Source organism: Acipenser ruthenus, chromosome 15 (genome assembly GCF_902713425.1).
Source record: "Acipenser ruthenus chromosome 15, fAciRut3.2 maternal haplotype, whole genome shotgun sequence".
Classification (NCBI taxonomy): Eukaryota; Metazoa; Chordata; class Actinopteri; order Acipenseriformes; family Acipenseridae; genus Acipenser; species Acipenser ruthenus.
The window spans coordinates 3,228,380-3,255,847 of NC_081203.1; the positions used below are offsets into that span (position 1 = coordinate 3,228,380).

The 27,468-nt window shown below is 41.9% G+C and overlaps 1 protein-coding gene across 8 annotated transcripts; it reads right to left on the reverse strand.

The window, feature by feature from the left end:
• Window positions 1-1,279: 1,279 nt before the first annotated feature.
• On the reverse strand, window positions 1,280-24,955 carry LOC117422256 (protein PRRC2B-like). 8 transcript variants are annotated; one of them, XM_058986870.1, is made up of 33 exons: window positions 24,758-24,955; window positions 20,420-20,595; window positions 20,003-20,180; window positions 19,649-19,751; window positions 19,148-19,211; window positions 18,682-18,825; window positions 18,304-18,578; window positions 17,905-18,032; window positions 17,567-17,727; window positions 17,278-17,365; window positions 16,142-16,331; window positions 15,687-16,023; window positions 15,203-15,360; window positions 14,598-14,805; window positions 14,224-14,443; window positions 12,112-14,097; window positions 11,763-11,956; window positions 11,328-11,440; window positions 10,821-10,962; window positions 10,422-10,504; window positions 9,536-9,724; window positions 8,401-8,595; window positions 8,130-8,216; window positions 7,853-7,954; window positions 7,406-7,598; window positions 7,213-7,310; window positions 6,772-6,899; window positions 6,301-6,538; window positions 5,854-6,036; window positions 5,456-5,547; window positions 5,175-5,262; window positions 4,533-4,757; window positions 1,280-3,953 (listed from the first exon to the last, which is right to left on the reverse strand). In XM_058986870.1, exons 2-33 carry the CDS (start codon window positions 20,532-20,534, stop codon window positions 3,816-3,818), a joined length of 6,843 nt encoding a protein of 2,280 aa, XP_058842853.1. In that variant the 5' UTR covers window positions 20,535-20,595; window positions 24,758-24,955; the 3' UTR covers window positions 1,280-3,815. The 8 variants fall into 8 exon arrangements, with proteins under 8 accessions (XP_058842853.1, XP_058842854.1, XP_058842852.1 ...); XM_058986871.1 differs by having other exon boundaries at window positions 5,869-6,036; window positions 24,758-24,954; XM_058986869.1 differs by having other exon boundaries at window positions 5,175-5,280; window positions 5,869-6,036; window positions 24,758-24,954.
• Window positions 24,956-27,468: the final 2,513 nt, after the last annotated feature.

The following is a 27,468-nucleotide window of genomic DNA, read 5'->3' on the forward strand; positions in this document are numbered from 1 at the left end:
TCTCGTATCTTGTAAAGCGCTTTGTGATGGTGGTCCACTATGAAAGGCGCTATATAAAAATAAAGATATTATTATCGGATTGTATACCATGGTAGTCCTATTGATTGAGGTACAGGATTACTCTTAGTCGTAATCGCCCTCAAACGTAATTATTTACTGTATTTATTTTCTCATTTAATTTTGCCCTTACAGATTTTATTGTATTTTGTAACTGCTCTTACCTGTAATGTGATACAGTATTGTGTAATGTGATACTTTGTAACAGCTGTAAGTCGCCCTGGCTAAGGGCGTCTGCTAAAAAAAATAATGTTACTGTCCAATGTTACTATAAAACAGTACTATTGATTTTTTTCATGGTAATCAAGTGTTTTTTTTTTTTTTTTTTTTTGGTGATAGTTCAATGCAACAAGCAAATTCGCCTGCGTGAAATAACAGTTACCCACGCCCTGGCTAGCTATGTTCAAGTATTTACACCACTTATTTTATTTCACTTGTGATGCAGCTGTCATTGTAATTAAACTTATGTAAATAATGCACCATCTTTGAATATATTTAAAAATAATAATGAAAAAAAAACAAGGCCAGTAACTACTCGTGAAGTTTCGAACGCTGTTTAAACTTCAGTTCAGACACACCATGTAGGTAACAGGAAACTTTCAAATGCTTCGACGCCACACACACACCATTTACCTGTCCACCAGATAGTGTGGGTCGATGACTAGTCGCCAGAGGGCCACGCCACGTGAAATGTCCCTTATCTTCAAGGATCCCGAACTACATTTCCGATGTAACCATGATAAAAGTTTGGTACAATGTGTTAATTATGTCCCTTAATCAAGCAATGTGCTAATCAGACACTAATTGCGGCACAGTGGAAAAGACATGCATTTAAGTTTATACACCCTGCCCCCCCCCCCCCCATCAACTCCATGTAATGAAGTGACAACTATGGCACAAGGGTATAAAAATAAGATTCTGATATACACAAAATTAAATTAAAACAGCATTTTTTATACTGTATATCCATTGACAAGTTTACCAAGCATTTATTAAATAGGTTGAAAGACCCATAAAAACTGCGGTATTTGAGCCAAGGCAAGGGTGTCTGTTGCACTAGGTTTTGTAACACTCAACTGAGTAGGTAGGGCGCGTAGGAAGGCCAGGACTGTATAACTGACAGGCAGGTGATGGTGCGGAGTAATTCGGATGTCTGTACAATACGAGTGACCCCAGGTCTGGACAGCAATACTTCAGATTTATATAAAGAACACACAAGATATTTGAAAAAGCAGAATTTGCTTAATTTTTTTTATTTAAATAAAAGGAGAATTCTTTCATATGGAAAGAGCTAATACGATCACATATTTGAAAGGATAAACAGGTACTGAACAAAAAAAAAATAAAAGTAACCCAGGAATTGAGCCGTACAGCTGCAGGATAAGCCTCATGACAACAACTGGTCCAATAATAAAAAGTGTTGACTGTGAAATATCCATCGCCTGCCCTTTCAAATACCAGCCTACGAGAGAAGACAAGAAAAGACCAAAAACTAATACACTACTAAACCCAGCTTGGTGGTGTTGGTCGATGGGGGGGGGGGAGGAAGCAACATAGCTCATCATGAAAAGATGCTGCACCCCCCTTCTCTAATGCTGTCGAGGTCTGAACTTCAGGTTTGGCCAAACGACAAGGGGGACCAGGTTACCGAGATTTGAGACAGATCTGTTTTAAGCTGGGGGGGGGGGGGGGGGGGGGGGGACACGGAAGGAAAAGAAAAACAAAGGGAGGCAGCACTGCATCTTAATGTCTAAAGTACCCAAATAAATGTGAACAATTCCTCCAAATGCATTCTGAAAATAAAAAAAATCCCAAAACAAAACATGTGTAATCAGGCGATATTATAAACAGTAATCCATCCTAATGACATCAAGTATAGGTTTTTGGCCTCCCCAGTGCAGAGTAGTCTATAGACAATATATATATATATATATATATATATATATATATATATATATATATATATATATATATATATATATATATATATATAGTGAACATTTCTTTCAGCTAGGGCTACACAAAGGTATATATAAATAAACTAGTGTTTCATAATGTTTAAAAACAGAAAGTCATAGAAAATCAGGCTCAAACATGATCTGGCGTTTAAACCTGCTCCGAACTGTAAGAGAAAATCTCTTCAGACAACGATGCAGGGTTCTGTTCCCCAAACAGAGCCATTACAAAAGGCAACTGCATACCAGAAACTAAAAAGAAAGCTGAATCCTGAGCCAGCAATACTGAGCATATATCAAAGTCAGGCTTGTATACATTTCATCTTTAATTAAGTGAGGTTTCAGACAGCACGTACCACAAAAAACAATGGGACTTCAGGCCAACATTGTAGAAAACGATTTATATTAAAATATTGGCCCCTCAGCTTTATATAATAATAAGAAAAGATATTAGTCACAATATTAGTAGCCTGGGACAAGCAGTACTTTGGAATAACACAGTATTTCAGAATCATTTTTTTTGGGATGGCTGTATTTTAGATGCATGGCTGTTCCAATCCACCAAGTGCTTATACTGACAAATTCTTAAATTAACCACTATCGCCATCTGCAGGGTCAAAACAACTCAGCAGCTGTGCTGCAAGCATCAGGTACAGGAAGCAAAACAAAAAAAAAAAAAACACAAAACAAAAACACAAAACAAAAACACTGTACTAGCGGTCAGCCCTCAAGCATTATGGTTTGGAGGGGCGTTGCATCTTTCAGTACATACTGTATTTGGGACAGATGTAATTAAGCAATATTAAAAACAAAGTTACAAGCAAAAACCCACAATTCAATCTGTTCATTAGCAACTACTTTTAAACACCTCCCCCCCCCGCCTTCCCCCACACATTTAGATGACCACAAAACACTCCATTAGCACCGTCCACAATCTCAGCTGTACATTTTTACTCTTAAGACACAGATCTCTGAAATGCAAAGTTACAAAAGATCACTGGCCCTGTCGTACACATTTTATTTTACACTGCATGCCTAAAACACTTCATAAACCTCTGTGAAGCTTGAAATTAAAAACAGAGTGATTTATGAATCGGAAAAAAGATTGTTTCAAGACACAGTACAGATTAAAAAGAGGTTTCTGCATTTACCCAAGCACAGTTGGCTACATTTTACAAGCTTTGAGATAAACTAGTCTTGTAACAGATTCTACAGATTCTCTAGGAAGGCCACCTTTGCCTCTTTTCCAGGTCTGTACAGGTTGAATGTTCTCCATTTCTGGGTCGGATTTGTTTTCTTAAATAAAACTGAACAACGAAGGCTCTATAGCTTTCAGAGTGTTGTATTGGCTTGTTTTTAAAAAAAGTAAAAGCTAAAATTTTCAAGAACACAGCCTAGTGGCCAAGAAAGAAATAGGATGAGAGAAAAAAAAAAAATCTAAATTTCGATTCTTATTTTATGTATCTTGAATTTCTTGCATTTGCCACAATGTTATACTACTGCAGTCCTTTGTCGCATTATTTTCAAGTGGAGAAGTGGTGAGCTGCAGAAGGTAGTTTGGTTTGATCGTTTTGTCCTTCGATGGGAGAAAGTGACAAATCCAAACTTTTTTTTTTTACGGACTTGTATGGGTAATAAATAAGATGAATTTTAAAAAGTCTGCCTTGAAGTGTATATACCTGTATACATTAATACAATGTCTGAAGTTGGATATATTGGGCCAATTCCCATGGATGGAATCTTCGGGCAAATAGCATTGAACTGAATCTGACTGCCGTCTTCAAAAAAAAAAAATTGCCCTCCTCAACCTTCAGACTGTGGTTTAATTGCCCCGGTGCGGACTGGTTTCATCTGGCCCGGCGTCTGTGGTTCTTGCAGTTTCGACATCCCTGCTTGTCCCTTTCCTTCCCTGGCAGACTGAAGGACATCTCGCTGCTTTGCCTTCAAAGAAATGTAATTCACTGTAATCATCCTGCTTTAAAAATCTAATGATACAAACTTCAGTATAAATCAGATATTCCCCCCCTCCCTTCCCCTCCACCAGCAGTGCCAAAAGCCACCCCGTGTCCCCCAAGGCAGTATACCACAACCTAGGGCTTCCATTAAATCTCAAACTAAAAGGGATATACAGCTGTGGCCAAAGGTTTTTCATCACCTAGATTAAGGGTTGAGACAACCATTTTTTTTTACCTGAACATGGAATAAAACTACAAAAAGAATTAAAAAAAAAACCTACTGGAAGCCATTAATAGTAGTACAGTATTTCATGTTAGACTTTGAAATGTCAGTTTTTCATTAAGTATATACAAAATTAGTTTATAAAAACTTTAGTCCATAGTTCTAGATTTTATGCAATGCAACATTCATATTGTTAAAATAAATAAATAAATCAGGGCCACAATTTAAAAACGTCACAGATCTCTACACAGTAGCAACTGAGAACACATTGCAAAAAAAAAAAAAAAGGCTTTAAATGAAGTAGAATTTACCTGTCTGCATTTAGAATTGTTGGCGGCTCACCTTCATGGCTTCCTCCGCCCCCTTGGAGTCTGTGCTGTTAGCGGGGGAGACAGATGCAGGGGGCTCACGGCCAGGGTTGCTATGGTACTGGGGTGAGCGGATGAGCACAGCGGGAGCATGGGGCCCCTTGTTCATCTGCATCACTGGCCTCTGAATAGGGTTTGGGAAAGGTCCGCTTGAAGGGGGCCGCATATGCATCATCATGCTGCCTTGAGGTGGAGGGATCTACCAGCAAAAACATGAAAAGCAATGAATAACCTCAAAAAGTATTCTTTTCACAGTGTAAATACTAAAAATCACCATATAGCTTGAAATCAAAGAGAACAGAGATTTAATGCAACAGCTTTATGGTGCAAGTAAAATCATTTAAATTGTAGCCACCACATTAATTTTTAATGTGAATGCTGCAATCTTACAAAGGTGTCAATGTGCACGTGGAGGCATGGTGGTCCAATGACCCTGAGCAAGTCACTTAACCTCTGTCCTTCGGATGAGACGTAAAACCGAGGTCCTACTGCAAGTGACTCTGCAGCAGCAGTTGCGATGCATAGTTCACCCCCTAGTCTCTAAGTCGTGTTGGATAAAAAGCGTCTAATGGACCAATTATTATTGTTAATAAAAGAAAAAACAGCTTTTGTCTACCTGTTGGGTGTAGTGTCCAGGGAGGGGACCTACATTCGCTGCTCCTGCTGGGCCCGAGGGCTTCCCACTTGGGCTGACTGATCCAGGCCTAGACAGAAAAAACACGCTTGAGAAAAAAAAAAAATGGAAATCTTAATACATCTGGTGAAGGGCAGAAGATTAACAGCTCAGGATGCTTGGATTAAGTTTCGTAGAGCAACATCTTCTGCTTTACCAAATTGAATCAATTTACAAAATAAAAACAAGCAAAACGGAAAAAGCAGTTCATTGCTAAAGCTTACCTGTAAGGTGTTGGAGCAGATCCTCCTGGCATTCCAGGAGAGTGGTTCTGTTTATCAGCAAACTGAAAACCTTTCATATCCATCGGAGGGGTCTGGAAAGGAGATGCAAAAAAGAAACGGTTTTGGAAATAAACATTTCAAATGTTAAACAAAATCCAAGAGACAAAAAATGACAAACTTGCATTACAGAAATTGCTACAGATAACAGTCGGTTTTAAAACACTTGACTATTTTATCCAATCAAATATTAGATTTTGCAGTTTTAAAAAAAAAGTCTTTGCATACTGTTCTTTCTGATCAACACTCAACATCCAATCAAGCACTGATATTGTAGGTTACTAGAAAATTAGATTAAATAAAAAATAAAAATGAAGGGAATGAAAATTGGTTGTACATACATTGAAATAACTCACCTCCCTACTGCCAGTCATGACGGGCGGCTGGGAGCCTGGAGAAATGATCCTGCGAGGGGCGCCCACTGGCAGGTTCTGGCCTTGCTGGAGCTGAATGGACTGGGGAAGGATCAGATGCTGCTGGGCAGAGCCGTACCGAAGCTGGGATCCAGGTAAAGGCATCGTCACCTTTATAGATCAAAAAAGAAATGAAAACGACATCCTCATTATAACCAAAGTCTCAAGCTTCCAATAAAACATCCTGGAAAACTGAATTTGTAGCAAGTGCCTTGACCTTATCAGCAGAAACTTGAATCAGAGTTATCCTTCAAGTTGCTTTCATGAGTTTCTAAAATGCACCCAACATTCAGCGATGTTATGCCAAATTCACTTCCATAAAAAATGCCACCATGGCTTACAAATCCAGTGGGCTTCAAAAAGAATTAAATCAACCTGTATGAGCTGTGAGTCCATCAGCTGCGACGTTCCCATTCCTGCTGCCTGGTTCATCTGCCCATCATAAACCAGGGCCTGGTTCCCACTCATTGGCTGGTAGGGAGATCCAGACTGTGGCTTCATCTCGGAGGGCTGCATGCCGGGGAAGGCAGAGTAGTGCCCTTTCAGAGGGGCTCCTCCAGGCAGAACCATGGCGTTGGGCTGGGAAAGGTTTGGGTGCATGTATACCTGGGACCTGCAAGAGGAAAAACGATCAATAAAAAAGGAATTTCTTGTAGGCTGAACACATTATTGCCAATCCATTTCTACTTGGAGTTTGGAAAGAGCCAAGAAATTGGGGGCTCAAAACACAAACATATTGCTTCAATTTACATTTGAGGGATTGTGTTGCAAGGTATTAGCCAAAAATCTTTATAACAAAAAGACAAAAAGGCAAGCAGAGTGACTGGATTACTAAAATATACTGACCTGAAGGGCTGGATAGAGTTGAACATTTCCTGGGACTGAGACACAGGGAGTCCACCGCGCAGCCCCAGCTGGGCTTGAGCTTGGAGAGAGGTGTGGAGAGAAATGGGGATCTGCTGTGCAGCTGCAGCCTGAAAAGAGAGAAGAAAGTGTTACTAGCTGGGACTCTCGTCACCAAATGAGAAGAGATATTATGGCATTGTAGCTGTTCTAAAAAATAAAACACAAAAAATCAACCCAGCTATCACTGGAAGGGTAAGCATTCTGCAATGTACAGCTGCAATAGGTTCACTTTTTTTTTTTTTTTTTTTAAACCCCAGCAGTTCCATCGTTTGTCTTGTATAGGAAGGATTTAAACCTGGTGTTCAATAAGCCTTTCACTGTGATAATACTGCTAAGAAATTGTCAACACCAATAAAAATCCTACAAAAAGGACAGACATACCTGTTGATAGCTCTGCTGTTGAGGCATATTGGAAGGAACCATTCGAGGCTGGCTTGAAAAGACATGACCGTCAAGGTAAAGGGGTGGGATATGATTACCTGGATATATATAAAAAAAAATCAATATGAAAAACCCAATTAAAAACACACTACAAAACCCTTGTGTAAATGTACAGAGCCAGTCTGTAGCATACCTTGCATGGATACAGAAGGAGCGACAGAAGCGATAGGCATGGGCGGCATGGACACTCCCCCAAAGGAGCTGTAGCTCACTCCACTGGATGACCCAACACTGCAGGGAGGCTGAGCACCACAGCCTGCCCCTCCCGGGGACCCCTGCTCAGGCAAGCTCTGCGAATTCTCCCAGGCCTTACGGGCAGACTCCATCTACAGAGGAAATCACAAAATACAAGTCTAAAAGCTGCCCTACAGTACATACAAACTGGACAAAATTGGCGAATTACTTCTGAACTAAATTATGCAATTAATATACAATGAAAACTATGCATTAAAATCAGAATACAATTATATTAGCTTCTGCAGGAGTGCTATAAATCTGTTCACGATCAAACATAACTATAAGCATTCACTCTTGAATCATTTGTGGTTGATCTGCAAATGTATCCAGATAGACTGCTTACCTTTAAAGTGAGGTCTGTGCTTGGGAAAGAGAGCGGGTTCAGATTGATACCCTGCTGCAGATGGTCTCTTCGGAGCATTGGGATTCCTCGAGTAAGGGTCGCCTGAAAGCATAAAATGGCAAGTTGGATCATTAAAAGAAAAGTCTTAATCCTACAAAGTGCAAAAAAAAAAAAAAAAAAAAGGTGTGTGCTAATGATCTGCAGTACAGTATTAAACTGCATTGCCATATGTTCAATTCTAAGATGGATGTGTTAACTAGGACCTCTACACACTTACATTACTGGCCAGGGCATCCTGTAGTTTGGTTACTGGGTTTGAAACTGGAACAGGTGTGGAACCAGGAGGCAAACTGAAGTCAGAATCCTAAAAAATTGACAGAACTATCAGACTCAATGTGCTGCTAGCACGGAATTCATAAATGTTCTGAATTTGAATGAATAAAAGCACACCTGACAGAAACTTTACACATTATATTGGAGTTAAATTTTTATTTTTTTAAGTCTCAATGATTTGAATGCAGACAAGTAACTACTCAAACTTCACGCACCTTTGCACTGACACCAAATTCAATAGGTGGCACAGGAATGACAGAATCTGCATGAATGTCCACTCCATTAACCGGGGGGATGTTTCCCTCCAGTCTCTCCATTCCCTCGGACCCCTTCCTGTGTTTCAGCGACCGTTCATTCCCAATAGGACCAGGTTTGTGCTCCTTGCTTTGTTCTGCATTAGCCTCAGAATCCTTCACATAAAAATAATAATGTATACTGTAAGACCTGCAAGCCACAACATTTATAAAATCACTTTAACCCTCTGCGGTCCATTTATTAATTGCGCGTCAGGCACGCCAGGTCCAATTAATTTTCACACGCGCAGTTAATTTTATACGCGCTGTTTAAAAGTATTTTTTTTCACAGTCAAACGGGTGTAAATGGCCCTGCATATCAACAAAGCACTCACTAGGCATCTCCAGCCCCGCCCCACCCTTTCGTTTGCTATAGCGTTCACCTATGTAAGAAATGAATAATAAATAATAATAATAATAATAGTCGTACATACCGATCGATCATCTCCGGATCACTCGTTTTATCACCAAACTCCTCAATAATGCGATCCAAGTCATTATTTTATTACTATAACATCTCAAAAAAGCTCTGCAAATGTCCGTGTTTTCAGTGCGCTGATTCAGTCAGCCAACTTGTTTACTTCAGACCGCCCCCGTTATCTGATACCAGATACCATGTATGACTATTCATGAGATACGCCTTTTTTTTTTTTTTTTCGACTTGTCTCGGCTCCTGTCGCTCAGCAATTGAATGGTTTTCTCGGCTTTTTCCGGAGAAAAAACGACTAGAAACCAGTTTATTGCTATAATGATGTCGGACCCAGTTCGACAATGGACCGCAAAGGGTTAAGGGGGACACAGATCCCATGTGTCAATTCATCCGTTACATGCAATCAAAAGCCACACTGAATAAATAGATGGCTCAACACAGGTCAAGCCCCACACTACAGCCAAATTAGAAAAAAAAATAAATAAATCTGTAAATAACAGTTTTGCATCACGTTTTAGTAGATGCTATTTTGTGCAACAGTCTGAATGTAATTCTGAAGTGGATGAGACCATGCAGAGGTTATCTAGCCAGCTCAGGGAAGATTAACTATATGGATATGAACAGCACCTTCTTATCCACCTGCTTGTGTGCCAGGTCTTTGAGCCCGTCTGGTTTTGGTTCTGCTTGGGTTGACCCGTTGGTTTCCTCAGGCTTGAGGGTGCCATAAGGGGAACTTCTCTGGGAGGAGGTGGCAGAGGATCCCTGAGACTCAGCACTCAGGTCAATCCCACTGTCAGTCTGACTCCCCTTAAACACCTGGGAATAGACACAAAACACAAGGGTGTTTCATACTCCAAATTTAGATGACACTTGGATATTTTTTTTGGAAGTCCAACCATCCAAATACCAACTGCAAATCTAACAGCAAAGCATTTAAAAAGGTTGATGGGTTTTACTGCTGGACTAGTGAATTAAAAAGAACATCCTCCATCCCTGAAATTGAGAGATTCTTTCCTTTTTCAGTCAGATGACACTTGGCAGCATGCTCTTCTCAGTGACACTTTCAGATGGGGGAAAACCAGCATGCCAAGTCTCAATCTGCTACTGGCAGTGCCATCTACATGTGGACCAGGTGGCAATCGGATCTCTTAAAGCTTTTTACCTAGTGGGATATAATCCTAAATTTGTGGGCAAAAGATTTGCAGGTCGGAGATATTCCAAGATGAGACATCTTGCCACAGTATACACCTATAGTCTTATTCCGAGCCAACTGCTGTGGCCAAATGAAACCTGGCCATTTAAAAGGAAATTTGGCCAAGGATCCCTCTTGCTATGATCACCCCCCTATGGTGTTCATCCATCACAGAAAAACATTTAAAAAAAATAAAACAATTTAGTTTAGTGTGTAGACTATCTTGATTTGCAGGCATGGTTGAAAAGCATCATACTCCCTTGAATCCACACAAGGATATTCCAATACCCCAGATAGGTTTTCTTTAATAACACACACTACCTCATTAGAGTTTGGTTCGGTAGCAGCAAATGCAGTCACAGGCTTTGTCCAGGAGTCTCCACCAGTCGACTGAACAGAAAGAGCTAGAAGATCATAGAAATATGCATGGCATGAAACATTACAGTAGATGGACAAAATTATAATTGTATGGCTGATTAAGGATGGTTCTCGCTTTTCACATTCAGTTCCCATTTAGGCAATACCTTTCCACACCTTCATTTTACTACAAGTCTGTACATGCAATATAGAGTTACATTTTAAAAAGGATAAAAAAAAAGGAGCATACCCAACATCTTTGTTTGCCATCTACACCTCAATAAACTAAACTTTGCCAGCAGAAGTCTGGTAGTTTTTGTTTTAGCCAGCATTCCCCCCTCCCTGTCATTATGTACTCCATACCGGTGTTATTGCTCTCCCAGATTTCAGTTCCCAGGTTGCTAGTTGACACTGCATCCTCTGGCTGGTCCATGGTAATGCTGTTCTGTTTTTTTGCAAAACGAGGTGGCATCTTAGAGGCTAGGACTCTGCTTTTTACAGGTACCTGTGTGTCAAGAGAAAGATTGCTATTAAAAACACTGGGAACCTTAAAGGCTACCCAATTTACATTGCAATAACATCCCATCTTACTGGCACTAGAGAAGAAATGCATGGAATACCAAGCCATAACAGGAGAAGTCAGTTCAGTAGCCATTCCTAGAGAACATTGTGTTGAAAGCAAATAAGGATCTGTACTTGGCAAACCCTTCCAAGTTTAGCTTAAATTTCCTCAGTCGTTTATTAAATATGGTACTGCGTTTACTGATCTGAAAACGGTCTGCTGCTAAAGTTGGCTTCCTCTATCCTAGTGAAATGCCACTGCCTTACTTTCAAAAGGCAAACTTTTTAAAGCAGAGTCCAGCAGCCTACCTGAGTTCCCTGCTCTTTCTTTCTGCGCTCATCCTCTAGAAGGCGCCGCTGTTTCTTGGACAGGACCTCTGTGAACCCCTCTCCGCCAGGGACTATTACAGTTTCGCTTTCCACTGATTGAAGAAAATAAAGAAAATCCTTACATTCAATGATCAGTTCATATAAAGCCATGAATTAAACAGGTGCTACATCTTCAATGATATGTAAAAGAACATCGATTTAAAGGGATAGTCTCCTCTGCTTCCCCAGCTGCAGGGATTACATTTAAAATCACTCACTATCTTGACCGCTTATGAGTTACCAGCCGTACTCTCCGATTTCCCAGCAACTAAAAGAATAATCTGAACTATAGCAACATCTAGTCAGTTGTACAATTATAAATTTGCACAAGATAAGCATGGAAGTGTAAATGGGGGGTATTTAGGATGCACTTACTTGTATAATTCAGATCATACTGTGACAAAGCCTCCTGCTTGTCATTTTTCTGAGGTCCCAATTTAAGTTCCTTTTCCACCTTTTTATTGGTGGGTTCTGAAGAGATATTCCGAGGGATGTCGCAGTCTGCCTTCACAGATTGATCCACGTTGTATAGGGAACTGGAGTTCAAACCTGACGCTTCTTCTGGAGACCTGTTCTCACAAAGGGAACCAACTTTCAGTAAGGGAAAACAAACCAATACCAAAATCTTAGGTCTATTTCACATTCTAGAATACATAGCGATGGAAGAACCGCTATTTACCCACTGATAAGATTCATCAATTAAACAAATTTATCATCTATTCACCTTCTAGTGTTCTGGGGCATTGCATTCTGCCAGCTGTCATTCCTTGATGTTGGTTCGCCAGACCTGGATATTTTGTCCCCCAGCCCAGTCTGATCCCCCTTACGGTTCTGCCGTTCCACTACAGGCCTCTGACTGGAAAAGCTGCGCTTGGCAAGTTCTCTCTTCTCTCCAGAGCTAGCATCGCCATGACCCAGATCGGACGCCATCTCACCCTGGGAGAGCCCAGTGAGTTTCTCCCGCCTCTCGTTGAAGTCGCTACTTTCTGAGGCCGTCTCCCAATCCTCGTTTGGCTGCTCCGAAGGACCGCGATGTGGGGCATCCCGGGATCTGCCACCAGGATGATGTGAAACGCCATTCTCCTCCGCCTTTGACCTGCCAGACCAGGGGCCAGCGAAATCTGCATTGACGTGCTCCTCACTGTTCCATTCCGTTCCAGATTCCTTTTCTTGCCTCAGACGCCTGAACCTCGGGGGCTTGTCCTGGCGGGGGGGTCGTCTGCGTCTCAGGGGTCTGTTGTCTGGGTTCTCCCCGTCAACGCAATAATCATCTCCTCCCCGCTCTTCAAACCCATTGTCCACAAAAGACCCAGGATATTTCTGTGGATATCTGAAAGGCTCCCTTTCTTGTGGTCTTCTGGAAGAGAACACTTCAGTACCTGGAATGTACCCGTTCTCCTGGGTTGGGCCACCTCCATACTGTCCACCCCTGCCCCTCCATGTAGACGTCTCCCTCAGACCAAACCCTCTCCCATAGCCAGTGTTGGTCAGCCTGGGAGGCAGAGACCTGCCGAACCCCCGGGTGGCTTTAGGCTTCTCTCTATTTTCATTACCATCAATGCCTTGCTCCTCCATGTAGACCTTGTTTGATCGCCAGGAATCCTTCGTGTCAACTCTTCTTACGCTTGCAGTCTCGGAGTGGCCGGCTTCTCCACCGTTTTCAGACCCCTTCTCTTTACGCCGCTTGGGCATCTCCTCGTACTCCGAGGCTTCGCTGAGCGTCTCGCTGACGTTGCGACGGCGAGGCTTTCCTCTCTGGGAGTCGTCTGGCTGGGTAAACTCTCGCGGGTTACGTCCTCTGCCCACTCTTTGCCCACTGTAGGCACCTCTTGTCATTTCACCTCTGCCCCTGGAGTTGAACTCTCGGAATCCTCTCCCCCTGCCTCTCCCCGGGGTCCTTACCCCTCCAAAAGCTTGCTCCTCGTCAATGAAAATCCAGTTGTTTCGCCTGGGAGCAGGAGGGTCACCAGAATTTCTGGAAAGCGATTTGCTCTCCCAGCTGTTGTCCTTCTGCTCCTCATCTTGGGAACTTTCAGCAGATTTCTCTGCTTTGGCAGGGGGATACAAGTCTTCAGGAGTGTTAAGGGCAGGGGAAACTGAATATTTGGTACTGAGAGGAAGAATCGAGTCCTTTTTCGATTCGTGTCCAGAGTGAACTTCCTTCTCCTTGATTCTGTATGGGGCGGGTTTCTCTTGCGGTTCAACTTTGGGCTTCTCGTTTTCTTTATCTTCAACCTTCAAAGCCTTGAGTACTGGTTTCTTAATTGGGCCAGTTCTCCTGGTTGGCAGTCTCCCAGTTGGTTCTTGCTGCTGGCTATTGCTGGTACTTGAGCCTGTATCTGACCACTGAGACTGGGGGCTGGAATCTTTCTTCTGAACGCCTTCGTTCCTCCAAAAATCAGAAGCAAAGGTCTCTCTCTCGGGGGTATCAAACACTTCCTCCCTTGAGTCGCAGCTTTCTTTACAGTGCCCGATGCCCAATTCCTTTGCCTCAGCTTGCCGATCAGTTTTAGCGTCTCCTGAAATCGAACGGTTTTGTTTCACAGGGGATAAAGCTTCTTTTTGGCCGTTCTCTTTCTGGGAAGGGCTGACACCCACATCAGGCCTCATGCCCTGATAATCAAGGTTAGACATATCTTCAGCCGACAAGTCCCCATACTCCTCCCCTCTGTCTTTATAGAAGTCTTGCCGAATGTATGTTCTCTCACTCCTGTACAAGAAACCATAATGTTCATTAAGACAATTAAAAAAACACAGGTAAACCAAGCAGATGGCATTTTGAAAATGTCTAGTTTTAACCCCTAGACGAGTTTAACTAAACAGATGCAAGACTGACCTGTCATCAGCCCTGTTCATGTCTTTGTTCTCGTGCTGCCTCTGATATGGGGGTGTGAAGCTCCTGGTCGGGGCAGGTGGATAACTCTCCTGACTCCAGACTGGGTAGGGCTCTGTGGACGGAGCTCTCCGCTCCTGCAACACGGAAGGATGACAATTCTCATCTTGAGTGGAGCCCGGGCTGCTCAGGTGGTCTTGCGGCATCATAGGCTTCATCATCCCTATATGTCAAAAGAGAACCGATATAGATATGTTTTTTAAATGACAAATTACATATGACATGACAGGGCTCCTTCAAAAAGGAGCATCAACATGGCCATGATGTACACTCACCATTCATTCAGAATAGTGTCCTATGAAACCAGGTTTGCCTACCTGAAGAGTGGACAGGTGCTGGGTAGTAGTCAACAGGGGAGCGACACTGGGCCATGCGGGGGTCCATATAAGGTGGCATCATCATCCAACGGGGGTCGAAGCCAAGCACATGAGGGGGGTAATAGGAGCGCTGAGGGTGAGGGGGTGCAGTCCCAGGTGGAGGGGGGTGTCCCTGCTGCTGCCAATGCTGCATTTTGTAAACTTGCTCCTAATTTAGCAAGAAAAAACACATTAAAAAAAGTCTTAATTCAACAAGATCACAAATGGGATTCGTTAGTCCATTCATTTTACTGTTCTTTTGTGATGAAAACGTACCTCAAAGAAATATACTGTAAATCCATAAATATTTGCAAGCCTTTTATTGCGTTTCATGTATGAATCACAAATATTTCGGCATGAATATCAAACTCCACTAAATACATACTTCATATATTGCAACAGGTTGACAATTCTGGAGCAAAATAGGTTTTAGTCTCCAAATATTTGGGTCGCAAACATTTATAGCTTTACATTACATAGAACCTCAATACACGGCAAAACTACAGCAATGCAATACTGTATGTAAAAACTGAACATTGAAATCTATCCAGCATTCAGATGCTCACCTGTTGCTGCTGCTTTTGGAAACGCGGAGGCAGAGACTTCTGATACTTCCCATAGTCTGGCACAGGGGAGGTCGGCTCGCTCCGACAGTGCACCCCAGACACCTCCTCTTCAGGATAATCTGCATTACTATAGTGCTCAACAGGGATCTCCACCGAATCTTTAAATAAAAAAAACCCAAAAAAACATGAATACTCAAGAATTCTGTTAGTACAGCAAGCTATCCAACAGAACGTCAATTTAAGTACCAGACGGACCTTTGAGCTATGACTTGTACATTTATCTCGCTGAATATGGAGAACATATCCAATGTCAGCGTTTAACTGAAGTGCTGTTTTTTTCTACAGCATCACAATTAACACAATTTTGGATTGTAACTTCATAAGGAGTTCTCTTTCTGGAAATATGCGCACTCTAGGAGATAAAACGTACCATTTTTAAAAAGCCTACAAAACCAATGCAGCTTTAATGTAAATGTGTGCCGACCTTTACTGCCATACTGCCAGTTCTCTTGGCTTGATTTGGAATCTTTGCAGGGAGACAGGGGCTCCTCGGGACCCTTGCTGTCAAGCTCCTTAGGAGAGCCGTCTGGCTTCTGAACCTTGTCCTTCCCCAATTTCTCATCCAGCCTCTTCAGTTTCTCCGCGCAGGCCGCTAGCCTCTCCTCTCGTGCACACCGCTCCTCCTCCTCCCGGCGACGGCGAGCACGCTCCACGGCCTCCGAGAGCTCAGGAGAGGCAAACTTCGCTCTGGGGGCCTGTCGCTCCTCCTTCTCCTCCACCGACTCGCGTCTGCGGATACCGGCTGGGGGTTTCTGCTGAACCTTCCAATAAAATAAACAAATTCAGCACCACTAAGTCTCAAATCGTCAGTCATGTTAGTTTGCGAGGATATTAAAATACAACACTTCAATACCCTTTTTTTTTTTTGCACATGCATACCTGAGACTCTGAAGTGGGGGCCCAGTTACTGGGTTTCCTTTGCTGCTGTGGGTCTTGATATCTGTGTGCGGCCCTGCTTGCAGACGGATCATTCCACACTGCATCCTCTTCGGGGGTCTCCCTGTTGTAAACCCCCTCCCCGGAGTTCAGGGAAGACTGGCGATCCAGTCTGTAATCCCAGTCATTAGTCCTTTTACAAAAGAAAGGGAATGCTTTAATATGTTTGGAAAGAAAAAAATAATTGACCGTGTAGATAAAATGAATCACCTTATGTATTTATATTTGAAGATTACATCTGGAACCTTAAAAGGAACTGAAAAGGTTTCAGTAATAAAATGGGTGTGAAGGCCAGGCTGCCATACTGGAAACAAAGTAAACTATGCAAATACTAAATGACAAGGGGAAATCACAGCATCCATTCTGTAAAAGCACTCCAAGTTGACCCTTTTGTAAGCGTATCAGTCTTATTCTTCAGAACCCATTCTTTGAGTACAAATTGACAGAAAGGTTAGAAGGATCTATTGGAGCATCATTTACACCAACAGTTGCAGAATATCAAATTTAAAATTAAAACTGTTTTATTTCAAAAAGCATTAAAAAATAAGGCATACCTTTCAAAACTCGCATGCCCAATAAACTGAAAACAAAAGAATTTACACAAAATCAAATACGTGCCCATCCAAAAACCTGTAGTGCCACTTCATACCAAACCCCCATAATAACCCTTGCACTGCGGGACGCTTACTGGATTCTCAGGTACCATGGAGGCTGGAGGATTCTGAAATGGTATTGAGATCTTCCATTTATTTATTCAAGTATCCCAAAAGCTTGGAAAACGTATATAAAACTGATACACTGTATCATAAAGCTTAAACTAGGGAGTGAAGAGAAGGTTTGGATAAATTGAATTAGGTTTCTGGAAGTTAAATAGATGGCTAAAAACTGAATAGGAAACAAAGTCAATCTGGTACTCGTGACCTTCCAAAAAGAAAATGTTCCCCATCCCATAAACCTTATGTTCATGAGATCACTAATCCATCTGGGACGTCGCCTCACCAAAAAAAAAAAAAAAAAAAAATGTAAACAATTAAGAATCATAACGGGCTGTTTTGGGTCCTCTAATAGCAGAGACCAACCATTTGTTCTTTTTCTCTGCTGAAGTATGGTCCTCTTCATCATCGCTGAACTTCAGTTTCTCACTGTAATCCACCTCCTCGTGGAGACCTGCAAAAGCAAGCAGCATTAAGTACTTATTCATATCAAGATGCTTCCATGGAGCGTTTGCTTACTTTCCAAAGTACACCAGTGCTACCAAACGTAACCACATTAAAAGCTGGTTAGAAAAAAAGAAAAAAAAAGTGTAACATCTTCAAATCCCAACAGTACTTGACCACTTCAGAAATGCAACACAGTTAAATGCTTTACCTGCCCAACCATCCTCTAAATCATGGTCTAGATCATCCAGGTCCTTGAGTTCCTCAGCATTAATGATAGCAGGCCTTGGAGGTCGATCTCCAGAGCGTCCGATTGGTCGGGCTGTGCGGGGAGGCCCTCGAGGGAACCTGTTCTCTCTCCTTGGCTCACCGCTACAGGGAATAAGACACTTAAAGTGACGTTTTCAGGTTTTGTAAAAGCATGTACCTAAAAAAAACTACTCTCCACAAACTGGAGTGTGGATAAAAGGTTAGATTGGCATGCCAGAAGCACAAGTTGTAGATAAAGAACACACAGAGTGAAAAAGCTTGTACACGCTTATCCCTTACTTGACAGGTTCAGCTGGTTGGTACTGCGGTCTGAAAGTCTGTCGAGCCTCAAAGCGGACTGGGGGAGGAATAAGCGGAGGTCCACGTTCGGAGGACACGGGACAGTCACGAGACTCTTTAGAGCACATCTGAAACAGGACCGGGTCTTTCAATAATCCAATTCACTACATCACGGCACAAAACAATGCTCTAAAATTCTCCCAAACTAACCACTCACCTAAAAGAAAGACATTCAAAAGCCATGGCATATCCAGCAGCTTCTTAGCAGCTTGACAAGAACACACACTTTGACAGCAGGCCATTAACACTTTCATTATGCATCACTGTATTTAATGTATTAATTCATTTTAAAAGACTGACTTGCTTCACTGTAGTCACAGCTTCATGTGAAGTACTTACAAAAGCAGGAAGCATGTCGTGGTAGGATGCGGGTGGGTGGTGCTGCTGCTGTGGACTCTGGTACTGCAGGGCCACTGGTGTCCCTCTTCGGACGGGCTGGGTGGGGCGGAGGGAAGGGTCCTTCATTTCTGGGGCGGAGGAGGGGGCTGCAGGAGGGGGAGCGGGGGCTCCCTCACCTGAGCCGTTGCTCTTCTCTTCGGGCTCGTAGGAAAGACCAACTGGTGATGTCACAGGATGAAGGTTCCTCCCACCACCCTCCCTCCAGCTTGTCACATCTAAAAAGGAGGGGGGATTTTATTTAAGTCACATAATCTTTGTACCGTTTTAAACTAGAGCTTTGAATTTTTGTTTTTGTCTCTAGTCACCGAAATGCCTTACTCTGAGGGCGGAGGCTTGGTCCTGGCCCATACGACAGATCGAAGACGCTTCTTTCCTTGATAACCTTGTCCTGTTCTCCAGCTGCTTTCAGCGATGGAAATTCCTCGTGAGAGAACGGCTGCAGTCGGCTTGAGGCCCTTAAACCTGCAAACGAGAGCAAAAGAACCAGGGTGACTTTATAGATATAGGAAGTGCATTTGCAAAAAGAAACCAATAGTTTAATTTTTATAAACAGAAAATGATATAGCGTGTATTACAAGCAATGCTAGGACCAGTTCATTGTTGTGTTGAGTGAAGTATTTTTTTTTCCTAGACCTAGTTACAGGTTTACAGTGTTACAAGAAAAACATTTACATTTGACAGTGAATACATAGTCACTGCACTGGGGATTACTGTAAAAACTTAAACGCTCTTTGTAAATCAGGTCCTATATCACCAAGTCGACAAAAGTAATTCTCCTCCTTACCATCCTTTTCTACCGGCTTTCCATTCACCTGTGCCCATTGCTTTGGTCCACCTGTACTTGTGTTCTAAAAAAGAATGGAATTGTTAGTTTCAGAAAACTAAAACATTACAAAAAGTAAAAGGGTAAACATATATGAGCAGGGCTGAAACCAATCTAACAAAGCTTAGACAAATACAATATAAAATACTGAAGACATGCTTTTTTGCAGTTGGTTCAATAATGATGCCTAGACTACCACGTTTCGTGCAATCAAGTTTTATACATTAGATGCTGTATTCACTCTAATTTACCACAGATCGGATACACAGGCTGCACTGGTGGTTAACAGCTGCCTCGCAGCCACTGAACGGCAAGCCACGTATTCCTATGATCCAATTCACTGCTGCTTTTAAAAACGATTTAAAAACACACCGAAACAGGAGGAGACTTTGCTTTTCATGGCAGCGAGAGCATGCTCGCTCGGAACAAATCAAAACGCAAATCCGTTTCCTTCACGCCTACCTCCTGGCTGGTCGCTGGTGTCTGTTTCTGCAGATTGGAGACAGATTTCTGCAAAGCCTGCTGTGGCTGCAATTCCTGCTGCTGTGCTGCTGACGCAGTAGAACTGAAATAAAAAAAAAGAAATCACATTATCTGAGCAACACATTTCCACTCAACTGAGACGACTGCAGGAGCCAACAGCTTGTTCCTTCGTTTGTTTAGAATGATCTCCCAATAAAGCCTGTCGTAATATCTAGACACCAGCATTCTGGGGATGCGTTTACCAGAAGGGAATAAAGAATCTCACACTCTGCCGGTCCATATCAAACCCACTGCAGCTGGATCAGTCTCTCCCACACAAAACTCCCCCCTTACCTCTTTTGGTCTGGTTGCTCCTGCTTGTTTGCCCATCCTGTTCCGTCTTTGGGCACAATAATCACGTTGGGGTCGTTTCCTTTGTTTTCAGATTTCAAGCTCGGCAAGTGGGCGGGAGGAGGCATTCGCCGGGCTGCGGCCACTTTACCAAGACTCTGCAAGCCATGTCGAGGAACAACTGAAAACCACAGCGAGACGAGGCTTTAGAGCAACTCAACTACAGGAAGCGTTTTCTACAACTGGTTTCGGAAACTCAATTAAGGAATGGAAATCGTCATTCTAAATAGCAACTGCTTATCATAGTTTATACAAAGACACAGTGGGCTCATATCTATTGCAAATCCTACTGAAATGCACCCCAGTCATATCCAGCCATTAATTTGCTACATACAGCATTTAAAAAACAGTCGAACTTACCTGTAGTTTTCTGAATTTCTATTGACTTTCCCTTGTACTTATCAAACAGGCTGAGAGACGAGTACTTGCTTTTCCCATCCTTTGCCTTGGTTATTTGCCCCAAACGATCGGACATTGCGATGTAATGTCATCGAGTATGGAAATTTCTTTTTGCACCCTTTCTCTATGATCTTTGTCTAGAAAGAACAAAAACAAAGGCAGACGTTAGAAATCAAAGTTTTTCTAAATCCTGTACACCAGACCCCTCAAATAATGGGTTTTAGCAAGAACATCCTGGAGACCAAACTGGGAACCTTGTATACCAGTAATCCGACCTACAAAGCCTAATTCAGCCCCGCAGACAGGCAGCATTCCTGTTGGTAAGAAATTAGGAATTCATTACACACCAAGTCCGAGCTCCTGGTCAAGCCCTGTATTGTTCCTGTTGTCAAGGTTAGTGTTGTAGGGTTTAAAACAAAACCCATTACTTTCTCTACTTCGTTGTAATCCTGTTCCGGTCCCTCTGAACCTGCTCTGCAGGATCCTGGCAACGATGAGACAGATGAGCCCATCACAATACTGAACTTCATGAGAGGGAGTCAAATAGCCAACGAGATGTCTGATTGAACAGGCTAGTGTCAATTCAGAAGGCATTTTGACAGGAAGAACCGACACATCACCAACGTAAAGAAATGACAACTGATTTCTGATTCGGGATATATGTTAAATATTAAAACAATCGAGATTAAAGATATTGCAGGAATCCGTACAAAGCAGAACATTTGGGAAAGTAAGGAGTGCTTTTAAACTCTACACCCTGTTCAGTAACTCTGAATAAGGAACGAGAATTAATGTAAATGGAACCACTGCAGTAAATGTCAGCTTGGGAATTTTGCCAAACTTTCCTTGAACAGACTAGACACAGTTTAAGTTTTACAAGTATAAAACTAGAGAAGGAATCCAATTCAATAAAACAAGAAGAGAACGTTAAAAGCTCCTGCCCCAAATGTTAGTGCTCATAACTTTCCCCACAGCCAGTTACAAAGACAACTGAGACAGCTTCATTCAGTGTCTTGGATATTTAAAGACACTTCTCTATGCAAACCCCACTACAGTATTTGCAGACCAATGCTTTTGCTGTATAAAAGCCTTATTAAAACATGTATGCTTTTATTTATTAGTAGCCAACACGCAAGAAGCAGGAGTCTGATTTAAATTATTTACAACCACATGCGGGAAGCATCCAAGACACAAACACTTTGCATAGATGACAACCATTTCAAGCGAAACAATCTCAACACACCTAAAGAATAATGCTTGAGGGTCAAGTCGGCTACATTACAATCTTAAATAGGCTTGCAGGTGAATTAGAGGAGCATTTAACAGTAACAGATGTCACCAGTCTACATCAAAGCCTTGGACCATGGATATATTACCAATATAAGCATTTGACAAATTCGTTTCTTCCTACATCGGATGCACCCAAAGGGCTCTGGACTCTTGACCGGAGGGTCGTGGGTTCAATGCCAGGTGGGGGACACTGCTGCTGTACCCTTGAGCAAGGTACTTTACCTAGATTGCTCCAGTAAAAACCCAACTGTATAAATGGCTATTTATATGTAAAAAAAATAATGTGATATCTTGTAAATTGTAAGACGACCTGGATAAGGGCGTCGGCCAAGACAAATAATAATAATAATAATAATGTAATCAGTTGGAAGAAAACAAAATTGGCAACTGAGCGAGAGGGAGAGCGAAAAAGAATTAGCACCCAAGTAGTAGGGGTAGAGAAGTTAAAAGAAATAACTCTTAGCAATCGTAAGCATAAGGCAGAGTGGAAAAGGGATTCAGCTTCATAGAAGGATGCCCAGCAGTTACGCAAGCAGGTCAATTACACAGTGGTGGCGTTTGTTTATTGCATCCAGCAGCGTTTGAAATGAAGTACGTTGCTGTATTCAAGTGCTGCAATACAATATTTGCCGTGTGATTTTTGGAAATCAATGTCAGAGTGTGGCTCGTGAGATGTTAACTTTGCTACTACTATTGAAGAAAAAAAAAAAGGCTACTGTTTTTTTTGCTGCTAATGCAAGCCTGGATCACTTATTTGTACTCCCATTAAAATCCAAGTCAAGTTCCAACTGCTTTCTAAAACTAGGTCTGGATTTTACATAGCATGTCTTTCAAAAACAAACACTGAAAACAGAACGGACCCAGGCTCTATCCAAAAAAGAAAATCGCTTTCCTGGTAAACACTGCAGTGGAGGTATTCTCTCTCACTTGGCTACTGCCACTGAACACCCAGCAAGAAGATGCACAGCTGGCTTCAGCTGCAGACAGCTGCTCAAGGATTCCTGCAGCTGTACCAAAACAAGGCACTTCCAATTTCAAAACAAGGTTTCACGCAATTAGCAAAGCACTCCAACAATACACAGATTTAAAGCTGTGCAAAAAAGCTACATTTCACAAATATAAAAACTCGACCTGTCTGCTTCAGCTCACAATACACAGTACTTTCAGTAGGTTATGTATTTGTTTCAATAACAGTCGTGTCATATACAGCATTCATTATAAAACAAATGAAATATAACAAAGTTTCAGTTCTTACAAACCACCTTATTAACGAAACATTTGATTTCCACCCCATTGCCCTTCCCACAGTTCTTGTGCCAAATACCTTTTTAAAATAACTTGTCATGTTCAGATCTGCCAGTTTGTTTGTACTGCAGCACAGCAGGATGAAATATACATGGGGGTGAAAAAAAAATAAGGATTTCATTTGAAAACTCCCACTGCATGAACCAACCCTGTCTCCCTGTGTGTAGCCCCTCTGCATTTCAAATTACCACCAATTAGCATCTGGTCTGCTATACCAGTTAATTGCATTCAATTAAATCAGCACAATACCTATTGTAGAACATCTGTTTAAAGTAATTGGTTACAAACAAGGGAAGATATGGAGAATGTGGTGGAATATGCTGGTTTCAGAAGCTAATTTCTGGGCTGCTTGAATTTTAGATTAGCCCTCTTGTTACGTTTAGTACAGTATTGGTGTCGGCTTTGCTGAGACGGTCCATTAGTTTCTTGGAGGGGTTTACTGATGTGCGTGGTAGAAATGACCTCAGGGCTTCCTCACATTGTGTGATGCAACACTGACCTGCTTTGTATTAGATCATTAAAACACGATAGTCGTGCGAGACGTCAGAACCCCGCACCACAGTAACTGCAAGACATCTGAAAATCAATGCACTTCACTAAATCTGCAACAGTCCTGTTCTATCAGGGTGGCGTTTGGTTTTACTACTGGGGCTGGAGACTACAGCACCGGACTACATAAATCTCGACAGTCAGCTGCTGTACGACACCGACTACTACAGCAGACATTACATAACAAGACCCCTTTAAAAATGGTCTCCAACACGAGTGGCGAACACAACACCATCGTCCTGCGTGGTGTAGCAATATTTTCAACTCCTAAATCAACGATTCATTTTCAGATCATCCGACAAATACTTACCACTTCGATATTTAATTATAAAATACTAGTGTTAAAAGACTGCATTTCTTCAATTTCCGTAAACATTTCTGGTGGCGCATGTGGAAACGAAATTAAAGTCAGATGTATAAGACAAGGGCACTGATAATGTCAAATACAAAGCCATTTTAATATATATATATAAGTTTTATGAGCTGCAGCAAATATGTCACAAGGCCCTGTATATAATGGAGCCAAAGAAAAACAAAACACACCTAATAGCAACCAGCTTCAAGATTATGACACAAAATATATTTCACTTCATCTTTCATCCCGTGTAGAAAACAGAAATTCGTCACTTATTGTAAAATAAAGCCAACACGAGTCTTGATTAAATGAACCCACCAAAATATAAAATACTAAAAACAGATTATTAATAAGACAGCGACGAAGGCAAATGTAGAAAAATACTAAAACGTACATTAAAATATTGCAATATTGATAGAAATGCGTTTGACACACAGCTATGTAAACTGTCAATAATAATAATAATAATAATAATAATAATAATAATAATAATAATATGAGAAACATCATTCCACAAGACGTCAACAACAAAAACGAAGGAGGAAAAACATCGAATATAAGCGGAGTTCACCCGTAAATAATAACGTCATAAACGATTTGCGGCATTAAAAAAACAAGAAATGGCAATACTTTCCCCTTCAATCTTTTACCTTCGTCTCGGAAATCAGAAGGAGAGAATATAAGACAAGCCGATTAAAAATGGCTACTACCCAGAACAAAAGCAACAGCTAGACCCAAACAGGGAGCTCCATTTAAAAGAACAACCGGTCAGAAAGCAGCCCTATCTAACCGGTGCGTACCTGTTTCACGTCCGAAGCCTGTTTTAAACCAGATCCAATCGTATTTTCCCGTGGATGGCTGGATTTTTTAAAAGGATGGCTGTAGATTGCGCTTCTCTAATTTCTGTTTTATTCGGCTTCTATATCCGTCGTTATTGCAGGACCTGCCCGGCCTGTAGATCCTTGACTCGATTCTGTCGAGAACCTCCCACGCAAGCGCGGCATTTAAATATGACAGCGACACCTACAGACGCCGCCGAATATGACGCCTAAGTCTGCTCCAGGCCGCCCAGCTTTCCCGTAACAAAGTCTTTTTTTAAAAAAAATTATTTAATTTTATACTTGCAGGTTGGTTTCTGGTATTTAACATTGGGTTTCGTGGATTGTGTTTTTTCAATAGCTTTTTTAATAATGGCGAAAGTACAAATTAACCAGTCTGTCTTTATGACAAAATAATATCGTTGAAGTTTTAAAATTAGTGTATAGTACAGCTGCATAGTTTTGCAGTTTGGTGTAAAATATATAAATATAAACACACACGCGCACCCCCCCCCCCCCCCCTCTCTCTCTCTCTCTCTCTCTCTCTCTCTCTCTCTCTCTCACACACACACACACATCTCTCAAACAATTGCTATTACTCCCAAGTGACACCAAAATACAGCAGTCATTGCAGAGTAAACTCTGACAATAGCATACAGTTTTAATAGTAAACCATACTTTCTGATTTATGAAGGGAGGGGGTGAATTCCCAGCCCTGGGGGTTGCTAGACTAAGCTGAGCTGGAAAACACTGACAGCCCAAGCTGGGCATATAAAAACATTATAAAATTAGAGCACAGTATTGTTTTTTAAATATGTTTTACCACACCTCAGTGGGCTTTACAATGCTTACCTAGGCTTTATCATGCTTTCACTGTGCTTTATTACACTTTGCTAAGCTTTTACTATGGGAAACTTTCACTGGTATTGTACAATCAAATATGTTTTAAAATAACATTTTATAGATTACTTTGTTAACGGTCCAGTTTGTTTGCATAACCCCAACTGTCTTTTGAGACGTAAGCCCTTCCAAAACGTTTCCTCCCAGGTATGAAGTCACAGGACGTTTTTCTCCACCTTTGTTTATAGAGAAAAATATGGTTTGACTTCATGACCACTGAAACCAAATTCCTTTGTGTTTCTTTGCACATAATTGGCTCAGTTTGCCAAGTGGGGGTTTATCAAGCAGCAGGGGAGTTCTGATGAAACTATCCATCCTACCTTTTTGTATTAAATGTCATCACAGGCTATAATACGGACTACTGCATTCTAGAGATGAAGGACCCCCCTGAGCGAGGGGACAAAGTGTTGTTTGAAGTAAATTGGAAAGGGGCCTGTGGGAGGAGAGAGGAAGCAGGTAAGGAATTTGGGAGAGGGGGGCGGGGGTGGAATTGCAGACGCAAGAGCAGACAGGGAACTGCAAATGAGGTGTGAACCAAACTAGCCAGCTTTTAACTGGGATAAGAACCATCGCCGGAGATAAAGAGAGAGAGAGAGAGAGGCAACAAACTCAGACAAAGGACAGGAAACGCACCAGACCCATTTTAGTGATCTAAACAGTGTCACGTTTTGAATCCTGGTTTTTCACGACCCTAATTTCCCTGCATTTTTAATAAATCATTCCTGAGCGGAAAAAAAGAGAAAAACTAGCAGGATTAATATTGTTAGACAGTGGCGCATTATTGAGATCCAACGCTGTTAGGATAATCAAAATACAACAAAGCCCCGAATTCCAGTCTGAGGCAGTGGTGTGCACAGGAGCTGAAACCACAAAGGCAGGTCTGTTGCTGTCTTATCTGTGAAAGTTGTGCAAGAGCCAGTAGTCACTCCACAGGGGTCAGGTCAAGTGACTGAGAAAACCTGTTTGTTTTTCAGTGTGACTGATTGTGGTTTGAACAGGAAACAGCAACAGCTTTTTGCCCCCCGAGGGGAGATTCCTACACCCCTACATCAAATAGCCCAGAGTGCTTCCCCAATGCTGGCAGGGACCTGAGGGCGGTCTCTGGCTTTGTTAAAAAGCCAAGACATCTGGGTACATGCATAGCAGATGCCAGCACAGGACATTACAACAGGACTGTGCAGGTTGACCAGGGTAAACTGTTAGATAGGAGTCTGGTAACACATTATTTGAATACTTATTTAGCATTCATAACACCCTCAAAAAGACAACAAGTCAATAACGCCAGTAAACGTGTTGTTAGCTACAAAGAAATGCACTTTAAAAGTAAAATTGCATGACATCATTACTGACCTAGATAAGATGTTACTGCATAATTTGGGAAGCCTGTCTCGGTGGATACTGTTGTGTTTAGTGTTATTGACTATGTCAGGTTTTTCTTTATAGAGCTACACTGCCCTCTGCTGGCAGCATTCCTAATAACCACACACCAGACATGACTTTTGCAGACATTAAAGGTTTGCTGACAACAGTAGAGTTTTGAGCAAAATACGCGTGTTGTCCGGGTAAGAATCCAAAAAACGGGAGAGTCCCGAGAGAGAGTCGACAGGTCTGGAAACTGCTCTATCACATTGCTGTGCACTGACTGACCCTGTTAACTTGGTAAGCAGAACTGAGGACTTGGCCGTCTTCCTTGAAAGCTGAAACTGCTAAGTAAGCCAGTGCTTTAATCACATGTTTAATGTGGAGGAGAACATCATATCAGGAGCTGCATTTACGCATGGCAGAGAAACTAA